This window comes from Athene noctua, chromosome 2 (genome assembly GCF_965140245.1).
Source record: "Athene noctua chromosome 2, bAthNoc1.hap1.1, whole genome shotgun sequence".
In the NCBI taxonomy this organism is placed as follows: Eukaryota; Metazoa; Chordata; class Aves; order Strigiformes; family Strigidae; genus Athene; species Athene noctua.
The window spans coordinates 32,428,197-32,441,046 of record NC_134038.1 but is presented as its reverse complement, the minus strand read 5'-3'; the positions used below and the strand labels follow the sequence as shown (position 1 = coordinate 32,441,046).

Here is a 12,850-nt window from a genome sequence, read left to right as displayed (position 1 = left end):
TTATTTATCTGTAGAGTCAGATCTTGGCAGGCAGTTCCTGCATATAATTCTAAACAGAATTTTGGGAGAGAAGATCATAACTGTCTAAATGCCACAGAGCTAGAGGGTTTTTAATCCAGAATAAAGTGTTTTCTGGTATAGGTGACCTCTAAAAAATGGGATACTGCTAACTTGTAGCTAACTGACTCAGATTCATGAAATAAGTCTTATTTTCAAATGATTGATCTGTGTCTCTGTAGTAAAAATTCCTTGGTTACAAGTAGGTATTTTTCTAGTAAGATCATACATGCAGAACCTACCAGTATTTGTGGTTTCTGCAGACAGGGATTGTCCTGATTTGGCTGATGAAAAGTCATGTGGGTGTTTTATTGTTTCGGCACCTGTTTATTTTTGTGCACCAGGCAGAACATATTGAAATAGGTTTTTTTGTGTTTCATCATTTTTTTTCTCCTGATGGCTTATTATCTTGTAGGCGATTCCTCTGCTTTAATCATGAACAAGTTGAAGTGTCCACACTGTAATTATGTAGCCAAATACAGAAGAACACTAAAGAGACACTTGCTCATTCACACAGGCGTGAGATCTTTCAGTTGTGACATCTGTGGGAAGCTGTTTACTCGAAGAGAGCATGTAAAGAGACATTCCTTGGTAGGTAACCTCGGGGTGGGGGGGGTGTACATATGCAGATGGTTTTTTCAGATGTTTTGGTAGTTGGGAGAAACGCTGTTCTCTGATTTGCCATAATGTAAATTGTTTTATCTTAGTCTAAAATGGATTAAAATAAACATATCTTTGTGATAACTATACCTCTTATCCTTAATGAAAAATGTAATATCAATTAAGACAGTCACTGGAATTCTGATAGCAATAATTTCAAGATGATTTTGAAAGTGATGTGATAAAGAGATGCAGTATATGTGTGAAAGGGAATTTTGACTTAGTGTTACTGCAGTAAAATAGCACATCATCTTGTTCTATAATGGTGCAGCACCATTTTCTGTTAGGATACCTTGTTAATCAGCAATTGCACAACATCTTGAGGTAGTTCCAAAGTATTTATTTCACAGCTAAACAGACCTATAGTATAGTATCTGCTTTAAGATTTAGGAAAGAGTGAAGAGTACCTAAGATGCAGAAAGTGAGCGTCCTTCTGACTTGCAGTCTACCAATACCGTAATCAGTAGTTGAGCTTACCTGTCCTATGCACGTTGCATAACTCAGGATTTGACTTGAGTGCTGTTTATCCAGAGACAATATTATCTGACTTGGTTGTTTTGTAGGTACTTTGCATCTAGTCTGTAAGACTTAATTATAATATTTACTGTCTAAAATCCAATAAAAGCAAGATCATATTGGTGGTGAGAAAGTAATATCATTTCTCCAAGCTTTTAAAAAACCCATTTTGCGACATGTTTTGCAGATACTCAAAATAGGTTAGTACATGGAATGGGGCAAATTGCACTTATCCATTTTGGTAGCTTTCCTCAGTCCTTAGAGAATCAGCAGACCACCTTGCTCCCTCATGGAGGTTTTCTGTAAGACTCCATAGCTTCCTTGCAGCTGGCTTTTTGTTCCTCAGTAAGTAGAAGAAGTGGTTGTGAGCTTCCAAGTTTTAATGCAAATGCAGAAAAGAGCTTTTGGTGTAGGTCTTCCTTTCCTCTCTAGCTTGTGCTATCATGTAATAGAGCAAGTAGTATTATTAAAAGAAAATAATAATCTGAGTCATATCAGAATATAATTCTAGAAGATATTTATAAGACCACTGTAGTAATTTCAAATATTCCTTAAACTGCTCCACAGGTAGGAAAGGCATATGTTAATAGCTTCTACGTAAATTTTAGAATTAGCATCTTTCTTATCTTCCACTGGACTCCTCTAATCTTAGATATACATCTTTCTACCCTACTACTGCTGCGTTTCATTCTCCTCCCATACCACCTGCTGAAGGCTTAGATGCCTGAAGGGACAGGAGTACCTATGATACCGAGTCTGAAAGGACATTTTGTTCTGTAGTGTATGTAGGTGATAGCAGTGATGGAGGTGGTGATGGTATGGGGCAGCTCTGTGGCTGGGCTGGTGAGGTTAGGTCATTATCACCTTGGTGGCTGGTGATACCAGCACGACACAGCACCTACTCTGCTTCTTCTTTTGTGGCTCACCAGAGAAGATAACAACAGTGGGCAGTAGTTGGTCTACCAGGAAGAGTTAGAGTGGGACTTCCAGTTTCTGTCCTGCAGTATCTGACTAGGTCTTGTAGCTGAAGACTTTTTTTTTTTTTTTTTTCCCTCCAGGAGAGGAGGTGAAGTCAGAGTGAAAATAGCTATAGAGTGAGCTGAGCCCAGCCCTGTGCCTGAACTGAAGCATGCTCTCCCTGATGGAGTCAGAACACTTTTTTTTAGCTCCTCCCCCACCCCCCCACCCCCCCCTCTATTCAACAAACACCTCAAACATTCTGCTTTGTGGGAAACATTATCATAACAAGTCTATAGACTGAGGAAAAAACATGTAGTATCAACTGTACAGATTATACAGCAGGACTGAAATAGCTAGTATCTTGACCTTGTTTTTTTCCCCTCATCTGGGTGGTAATTTCTGTTTTATCTAAAGTGGCAACTTTTTCAATGTGATCTCAAATGAGATATTTAAGCACATATTTGTAATCTGTTGTGGGAATGTCAGGTAGAAGAAAGAAGTATTCAACTTAATTTTTCTCCAAGATTATAACTATTATACATGGTGGTTGAATTCAGTTATTTCTACAAGTAACATACAAATTCAAAATTAAAATTTATGTTTAGTCAAGTTAGTCAACAGCAGTCTTCTGATTTTACACACAAGCTCATTCTACGTACAGGACAAAAATTCACCAAAGGGTCCTGGAAAGATGATGTTGGGTTTGGTTGTGTGGGAGGGAGGTGTCATGGAAGAAGAATCTTGCTCTTTGAATTCACACAGAATTTAATAACTCCTGCTTGTTCTTAATGTTTCTGGGATTTAAAATTGTAAATGCAATTTTCTAATGGGTTATGATCCTGTGTGCAACATAAGTGCTTATACTGTTCTCAGTGCCTTTCAGAGTCTTGTTCTGTACAGCGAGTAATCATAAAATGAACGCTCACCTGCTTTCGGAACAGGCAGCTATTCAGCTACCTTCTGAACACTAAGGAGGTAGTTTGGTTGTGGGCAATAGCTCATGTAGTCAAAACAGACCTCTAGTAGTACTTCTCTTTCTGTGAACAGTGCTTGGGTTATCTTTCAGAAGAGTTCAAAAAAATTAATTTTTGTAGTAGTAATTATTGCTATTATTATTAATAGTTTTCTAGTACTATATGCAAATGCATCCTGATATGCATATTTCAGCTGTTAATATTTCTCTTCCATAGGTGCATAAAAAGGATAAAAAGTATAAATGTATGGTGTGTAAGAAGATTTTCATGCTAGCAGCCAGCGTTGGAATAAGACATGGATCACGACGTTATGGAGTTTGTGTAGACTGTGCAGATAAATCTCAACCTGGAGGGCAAGAGGGAGCAGACCAGGTGCAGGACACAGATTTCCCTAGGGATGAAGAATATGAGGAAAATGAAGTGGGAGAAGGTGATGAGGAGCTTGGTGATGATGTAGAAGAACAGAATGACCAGTCTCGATGGGATGAATCTGGGGAAGTTTGTATGCCTTTAGATGACTGACAGAGCATATGACTTCAGGGTGCCACAGATGGACACTATATGGATTGACTTTGAATTTTTGGACTGAAGGCTTGCGAAATATGGTACAGGCTGGATGGTAGTTATGTTGCTGTGAAAAATGTAGGGTCAAAGCCTTATAGCAAAAAAGGATTATTAATTTTTTTATGATATTTGCACAGGACTGTACAGCATACAACCATTTGGTTGAATTATACAGAGTCCTCACATCTACAGTCAGTTATCAAAAGAAAAATGTATTTTTTATTATTTATAGGATATAGCTACTTGGGTCCTATTCAGACATAGTAGTAACTGTACTTATGTTACACATTCATGTATCTGTTAACATGAATGAAGAAAATTGCAACTTGGTATGGAAATGCAAAGACAGCTTTCCCAAATGTACTCGTACTTTGTCAGTGAAACAGTGAAGCTAATTTGGGCTAGTGGCTCTTGTTTCCACAAGCATGTCTTTGCCATGCAAACCTTACCTCTCCCGTACTCTTGATAGGTGAAAGCTAAACATTTAAATATGCATCGCAGATAATGCCAACACCGTATTGAAATTTGGTTTTAAAACTTTTGGCTCTATGCTGGCAGGTGGTATAGGTGATAAGCACTGGAGAAGCTAATAATGGCATTAATGTAGGGTCTGTTTCTTCGCAGTTTTGAATTGTCAAGAAGGTTGTTACTGATTGGTCAGTTCCAAAATGATCCTGCAGAAGAAATGACCAATAATGAAAATAATGAACTGATCAGAGCATGGGTAACTCTTCTGCCACTTAGTCAAAAGAGATAGTCATGCTAAAGATACCTGATGTTACAATGTTTGCTCCCTTCTCTAAGGCCCCCCTCGTCAAACTTTTTGGCTTCCCTGGTGTATACCTCAGTCCCACAGAATAAAAATACATGGAATGGAGAAAGTGTCATATTAAACAACTTTTTGGTTGATAATTTCTTACTTGTCCGGTTTTTGGCTAGTTTACGTGATGTGAATTGGACACTAGGCTATTGTGCCCATCGTTCGTCATTAAATGAACACAAACTATTTTTTATTCTTTTGTACTTAATGGGTTGTTGCTAGTGTTTAATATAAACCAATTACATTTGTTGACTTTAATTTGCTGGAATTGTTTTTAAAAAAAACCAAACAAAAAGTCCAAAGCAAAATAATGCTCTCTGAGTTGTCTACTTTTCAGGATTATATGCTCCCTACGCTCTTTATTTCAAATTTTCTAGGAGGCATTGAAACTTGAATTTTTGTAGCCATGTGGATTTTTTTTCCTAAGCTTGTAATATTGTACCAATGATTTCAGGCCTCTTTCATAGGGAGGGGAGTGCGTTACACCTTCATCTTAAACTCCTCTGTGTTGTCTAGCCTAAGGCAAATTAATTCAGGCAATCATTGGAACGATACATCTGATGTACTCTTATGTCACAACAAGTAAATATGCAGAGCATTTATCATGACACATAGCTAGGCCAGTGTGACAGTACTGTATAAAAATCAATTGAAGGTCACCATATTTTTCAGCTTTGTTTAATTTTAAAATGAGTATATTTTTTTCCTATTTTATATCAGGTAACTAAATTATGCTAGTTGTGTGGATAACTTTGAACTATGCTTTGACGGACAGAATCTTAATGGTGCTCCATCTGATCAAAGTTGGTATGTATTTAAAGAGACAAGCTTTACTGTTGTCCTTTACATCAGTAGAACAGTAACATAATGTGAAGACATTGGTTTTGCTGATTGAAGGTGAGATAAGTTTGAACTACAGTTATATGGGAATTAAAATGCTTTTTTTTATCGTCCACTTGTTTCATTGGTAGTTTCCACATCATTGTAAACCTGACAGATGATTAATTTTTGGGGGGGAGGGTGGGGTGGGTGGGATGCCTTTTTTACACTGAAGGATACATCATATTCTCATTGTTCTAGACTGAAATGAGTAATGTGTAATTCTGGTGGGGTCCAAAGTAGAAATTAGTTGGGCAAAGATGATATGAATGAAAAAGTATTTTAAACGTTAAAGTAATGTTCTGCTTTGTGAATATGTAAGTATAGCATAAAGATTTTTCCATCCCATTTATCCCCTTTAAAACCATAGTTTACAATTGGTAGATCTGTCTATATATATAAATATATATATATCTGAAATTCACCTAAATCTGCTTTATTAGAATACTGCTCACTTAATGCTTAGAAACTGGACCTGGCTCTACATTCTTAATGTATTTTCCTTTTTTTTTCTTTTTTTTTTTTTTTTTTTCTTTTTTTTTTTTTTCTCAAGGTATGAATTTATTCTCTTGGAACTGAATCTTCTTTTACTACTTAATCATTTATGTATATCTGGTAACTTATGACCAAATTTGTTGTTAGACTGCATACAGTAAATTGAAATATACACTTGGTACACTACAGAATTGTTGTGCTTTTGTTCTGATTATATTTGGAAAAGCAGACTTTTAATAGAAATTAGTGTTATTTATAAATACTCAGTTATTATTCACTGGCCTTAATATTTTGTTGCATTGTGACAATCATCTTTTCCTTGGTAATACTTAACTGCTTGCTTTTAGAAGTTGCATGTAATTGCCCTTGGTAGGATTGGAGGGAGAGGGGTGACTATTAAAATGCGATACTAGCTTTTTAGCAAATAGTATGAAATAGTTCAATGGAGATCCACTGGTTTTGTGTTGGAGGACCAAAATAATTTGTTCGGTTGCTATCTGCAGTCTGGATTTTCTGAGTTGTTTATTCATAAGTTTTTAACTATATTACTTTGATTGGGGAGATCTAAATTAGTAAATGTAAATTTCCCAAGAATTACCTTAGAAGGGACTGCTCAAGTATCTATACTATTATAAAAAGTAGGAAGAGATTTCTGTTTGCACTAGAAATCATCTTCTTAAGAAATGCTGGAGCTATGCTGTTGTAACATGGCTGTGAATTTTAGTTTGTCTGTTTCTGGGATTTTGGGGGTGTTTACCTTTTTAAAAAGAAGAAAGAATAATGCTCTTAAACTGTCTTATCAAATTAAAAGATACCCAGTCTTTTATTTTGTCTTCTGATGAAATACTTCTCAAACCAAATGTCTTGAGACTTGCTTATCTGGGGCAATGTCACACAAGAGTGATTTTATGAAAAGAACCATATATGTTATAAAACCAGACAAACACAGAGTTCTGATGTTGGGATTGCCCCCTTTGTGTGAGTTTTTGTTTGCTTTCTAGTATCTTCAAGCAGTGGTGGTTATCTTTTAGAAATAAACATACAGAGCATTTTCTTGCAGGGAACTGTGCAGAACAAAATCAAGTCAGTCAGTAAATTCACTTTGATTAGGCGTCCCTGTCAAAATAGGTGTGATCTAAGGAAGACAGACAACATGAAATGCATTTGTCTTAGACCAACGTTACTACAGTGCAATAGCAAGCATTTTTCAATTGTAATGTCAGATGCATCTTGCAGGAAAAATAGCATTTTCTTGAATTGTGTAGAAAATTTTCATGGTTCAGCTTGCAGACAGATCTGATAAAACCATTTTCTGAAGTGAAACCAGTTTTGAAAGTCAGGAGAGATACTTGGTTGTCAAAACAATGTTGCACCCTAAGATGTAAGAGTTGAAATTACTGGTCCCCATAGTATACACTGTTACTTTTTGAGATGCATATACTTCTGCAAATGCACAGTTTTCAGGTATTACTACATGAAATGAGCATTATCAGGTGAAGAAGAGTTTGGGGCCAGGACACTGGCATGGGTAGGCTTCTAGTTGTGGGTCACAGCAGTAATGCTGTTAGCAGAAGATGATTTCTTTGCCTAGCTTTAAGTTGATAAGGCTTTTAATAGGATTTTCTTTAATGAGGCCAATCTCTGTGGCTTGCTTGCTTTTGTTTTGTTTCACTTGACTTTTCCTGTTCTTGCCACTCAGTACCACATCTCCCCCCATTCTAAAATATTTCTGTAGTCTGCTGACTCCTTGCAGATGCAGAATTCACTTTGAAAGAGCTGTACTGTACTTTGTTGTATTTAAATGGATTTGGAGATTAGTAAGAGAAATTAAAGCAAGAAAAGTGACGCCACTAGCCTGAAAAACTTCTTGTGTTAGAAGAAAGTGAAAATGGAGCAAAATGTTGAACACAATGTGATAAGAAAAAGGCTTTTGGATTTGAGTTGTTACATGCAATTCACCTGGTTTGCTACTTGAATGTTTAGGACAATTCACTGTATTTCCCTCTAGCACAATTTGGTGACAACCTTCTGATGAAGAAACTAGGCAAGAAGCCCAGTTCTGAGTTTATTCAGTGTCTGCAGAACGTGGTTCAGGCTCTGGAGAGGTAGCACCGCTGCATAGTTTTCTGTAGATATTTTACCGTATATCCTTCTGTTAGCATCCCTCTTCACTATGTAATCTATTACCCATTTTTTAATTTGATAAATGTTTGCTCCTTTGAACTGAGATTTGCCTTTTATATGTTTTAACAGCACATTACTGTGTTTCACAAACATTATTAAATATTGACATAATGGATAAAAACATGTAAGTTGGTTTTCATATAGTATCCTTTAACAAACCTGTAATAAAATAAATCTGTTGTAATAAAGAAAAGACAGGTTTGAATTCCAGGGGCAGAGGCATTGCTGAGCTGAACCCTTTGAGATGTTGAAGATCCCACATACACTTTGCTATGGGTTTTTAAAATACTTTTATGTGAAAGAAGGTAAAAATATACTAGAAGGATCCTGTGACTTAAGCTGGAAAATAAAATTGGCTTAGCAAGTACTTTGTATTTAACATTACTGCAATTTGAAGCAAACGTTTAAAATAAGCTATGCATAATGTTTTGCTTACCTGAATTGATTTGGATTAGCCACTTGAAAATACGGACATCAGTAATTTCTCACTAACATATTGGTGTGTAAACATCATTTCAAGATTTACAATACTGTGTGCACCAGTCTTTAAGTTACCATGCTGCCAATAAATTTAAAAAAATAACTGTTTCATTCTATCTATTTTTATCTGTGCCCTGCCTCTTCACCCTCCACAAGTAGATGCAGAGAGATTTCTTAGGATGGCTAAGTGTTAACCTACAGTTATTTGCAGCAAATGACTTAATTTCTGCTTCTGACATAAATTCTATTTTCTATAAATACTATTTTAAGGTTGTATTTTAAACTTTTCTCATAATAAGGCAGATCACTTTAAGGTAACGAGTTTCCGAAACCAGCATCCCAGATAAGGTGTGTATACCTAAAACTGGATCTTAGACAAACCTCAGTGCAACGCTGAGCAGATAACTTTAAGGGATACTTTAGTCACAGTCTAGTGAATACCAGAAGGATTGCGTCCCCTCAGAAATGCGGTTGTACTGTGCATGCCTAAAACCTTTGCCTTGGTGTTTTGTTACCTCTCTCCAGTCCCACCAACTTGAGATGTTTGGAAAAAGTCCTTTCACCTGGGTTTCTCAAGAGCTTGGTTGGATAATGCTGGGATGTGTATATGAACTGATACTTTGGTTTCTCTTATCTTCCTGAATAAGTGTTATTTTTGGTAGATTATGCACAAATGAGTTCCTTCAGTTAAAAAATAAGCTCACCATCGGTTCTTTCAAGGATTTCAAAACCTGAGAATTTTCTGTTTGCCCTGTAGAGAAAGTTTTAGGTTCCATATCCTGGATAGGCAAGTCTGCTTGTGTATGTCCTGACTTGACTGCTAGGGGTTTCTGAAGACTGAGGCCTCTGCCTAGCTTTTCCTATTAGCTGGCTATGCACAGCTTTCTATCTGATATGTAGGTGAATCATATAAGAAAATTGTCTTGTGGGGGACAATAGCTCTGGTTTTGGGAGAGCCTGGAAAATAACTTGTAGGCCATTGAACAAACTTCTGTATTACTTTTAAAATTATCTGAATGGTGTTTCTCAGAGAATTGTTTCAAGACATCAATATTTTCAGTTTGTTAAGTGATATACAGTAATGTGATTTTTTTCTTGTTAAACTTTATGTAAACTACTATGTTTTCTCTAAGTAAGTTAGGAAAAGAGCTACAGATTCCACAGAATACTGTTAACTGTGTAGCTAGAAAGGAGCAGTGGGAAAAGAAATATGTTTATTAAAATTCAGTAAATTCAGTGTATTTAAGTAAGAATTAACATTGGGACAGCAAGCAATCATAGAAGATGAACTGCAGAGTTTGTCAGAGGGTCATGAAAAAAGCCAGTGCTGAATGAAATGGTTTCTAGCAGCTTTCTTAATGGACCTGAAGTCTAGCTCTGTTCATCAAGGACAGGAAAAGATGCTTATTTTTGCAGCATTGTTGAGTTGATGTTGCTGTCAAACCCTTAACTCTTGAAATGCTGACCTTTAAAGGGTAAACCTAACATCAGACTTCTAAAGCAGTCAGTCTCTTTCAAGCCCTTTAACTTGAAAACACCTACAGGATTAACTGTTAAGAGATACCAAACTTGTGCTGAGAAACAGCCCAAATTATCTTAAAATCAAATGAAGGGGGTTTTTTTGAGTATATAAGCAATTATACCACCTTAATGCACTTATTTCCCAAGTTCATACAGTAGAGGCACACTACTAACTAGTTCAGTTCATTCAAAGATTTTATTGGTACTGAATGCCAAAACTGTCAACTTGATAGGAAATGGTGCCTGCACCCCACTCCTGTTAACTCTTGGAATGCCTCTACTTGGAAGGGTTGCTTTTGTCAGTCAGTTTGTGCTGCATTCTCTTGAGATACTGTCTCCCTGGGTTACATCTTGTCCAAACAAGCCTTAAGGTCCTCCTCCTGGGTATAGACTGGAAAATATTGTCAGTGAAGAAGTGCCACAAAATAAATCCTACCTGAGAATGTTTTTCTTGTTGTGTTTCTCATTGCTGAAATGTAGGAAGTACATTTCTGAAGTGCTGCTTTAACTGAAAGATCCTTTCACTTTAAGTACCCTTCTCAAGGAACACTGATTTGGTGAATGAACTGCATGTGCTCTTTGAATATTGTCACACCATCTTCCTGCAAGTTAATCTCTTGAATATTCCACTTGAAAAGTCAGACTACTGAGGTCCTAGGATATAATGTTAATATGTCCCTGCATTTTTGTCGTCTTTCTCAGAAATTAAGGTAATTGGAAAAGAGGGGGAATGGGAAGATTTATCTTTAAGCTCTGAGTAATCAGGATTTAGGAAGTTGCTTGCTTTTAAACCTTACTGGCACGATACAGCAAGGTGTTTTTAAACTGCGTATTTAATATTACTCTGGCTAAGTTTGCAAAAAATGCCGTTGCCATGTTCAATAGTTTTGAAAAAAATAGAGTTGTAATCTCAAAGTCACCTTTACTTGTCACACCTCTAACATAATTTATAACCTCAGAGGATCTACTCACTTTCTAGAAACAGCAAGGTATGAATATATAATGTTCACAAAGAATTCAATAACCCTTTCTGTTGAAAGGTATTATTCTGTCCTGGATTCCACTCAAATGATGGTTTTTACTTTCTGGAAGATGTGGAAAGGAGCATGGTGCCCACTGTACACTTGCAAGGAAAAAAACAGTTAACCTGCAAAAAAGGCACATGCATATTCATACTGAAAGCAGACTTTCCCTTGGAATTTCTTACACCTTCCTCTGAATCGTTTTAGTTTTGAAACCTGAATAGTAGTACAAAGAGGCCACTAGTCAGTCTGAACTGATGGTAATTTTGGTGCGTATACACCCTTTAAGTTAATAAAAATATGATCTCATAGTGCTTTACAGATCTTAATTGCAGCTGTTACCGTTTGCACTGCTTTAATAACAGTAGTTATCGAAGCTTTTTAAAAAGTCCTTTTGTTGTCCATTTATGCCATGGCCTGCTGAATAATCTTGGGGAAGTAATTTTGCACCATATGTGTCTTTCCCCAGTTGTATCATTTTCTCTTTTTCCTTTTTGCAGAGATACCTTATAAAGCTCTCCTGAGGTACTGAGACAAATGCTGTTCAAGACCTTAAGTACTGTAGTACCTCTGTAAATCTGTGGTGTTTAATGAGAATTATTGGAAGTTCCTCCTCTTTGATGTCGGTTTAGAAAAGAATCTAAAACTGATTGTGGTTTTAAGTTACCACATCAAATGATTTAACTTTAGAGTATATTCATTGTGATGGATGATGACTCATTTCTTTATCATAATCTCAAGCAACTGTTCTCTAAGAAACACTTCTACCTGTATATCTTGCACCAGATACTCTCTTTCTTTTCTCTTCACAAGCTGTAATGCTTCAGTTGAACTCATGATTATCTTTTCTCTACTGTTAGCTGGGTCTGAAGTGATTGTCCCTCTAGATCCGTGGACTTCCTTGCTGGAGACATAACTCTGGAAGAGTTCTGTAGGAAGAACTCCAGCGGAATTAGGGAAAACTGGGTCTGGTTGATGTGAGCTGATATTTGCAAAACATACTTGATTTTTTAATGAGTGCGATTATAATAATTAAGAATTAAACAGTGGAAAAAGAATCATGAAATTGTTTAACGTATCTTCTACTGGGGTAGGTGGGGGTTTTTTGTGATGCTGGCTTGGTTTTACTGATGTTGTTAATGAAGATGGTTGGCTTTCCCCACACCTACTGAAGGTAGAACAGTTACAGTAAATATTTAAAGTGAATGCATCATGGACATTGGCCTAACTACTCTTGACTATAAATTGCCTACAAATTTGGTGTATCCTGAAGATTGCTAGCATGCAAGAATACTTAATAAATTATTTGCAAGCAAACAAACAATAGCTTTTAATTTTGGATTTGATGCCATGCTTTTAAAACATTTCAGGTGAAGTATCTTAAAATGTAGTTTGGGGTTTTTTATGTAAGCAGTATTTGGAGCTGTATTGCACTAACTGTAAATTACTGCAAGTCATTTGTATTTCTATCACTTGACATTGGGTTTATCAGGATGATAAGCAACATGTTTAATACCAACAAGCACCCACCTGACTGCTGGAACTGACACAGAGCCTGCCAATCAGTTTTCCCATGAAGAATGGAAGGCCACAACTGAAAATATCATAGGAAAGGGAATCCTCAGTTTCGGCACAGCAGGGCGGAGGACCCCTGCTTTTAAAAATTCCTTTCACAGTAAAGCCGCATGGAATTAGATTTATGTACTTTGGAAGGCGGA

The 12,850-nt window shown here is 36.5% G+C and overlaps 1 protein-coding gene across 2 annotated transcripts in view; it reads left to right on the top strand.

The window, feature by feature from the left end:
- Positions 1–5,504, top strand: part of ZBTB10 (zinc finger and BTB domain containing 10) — a 29,962-nt gene extending 24,458 nt beyond the window's left edge. For both annotated transcript variants that reach the window (XM_074898794.1, XM_074898793.1), the window contains 2 exons: positions 473–648; positions 3,384–5,504. In XM_074898794.1, coding sequence (XP_074754895.1) covers positions 473–648; positions 3,384–3,689 — 482 coding nt within the window. In that variant the 3' untranslated portion in view covers positions 3,690–5,504. The remainder of the gene's footprint in view (positions 1–472; positions 649–3,383) is intronic.
- Positions 5,505–12,850: the final 7,346 nt, after the last annotated feature.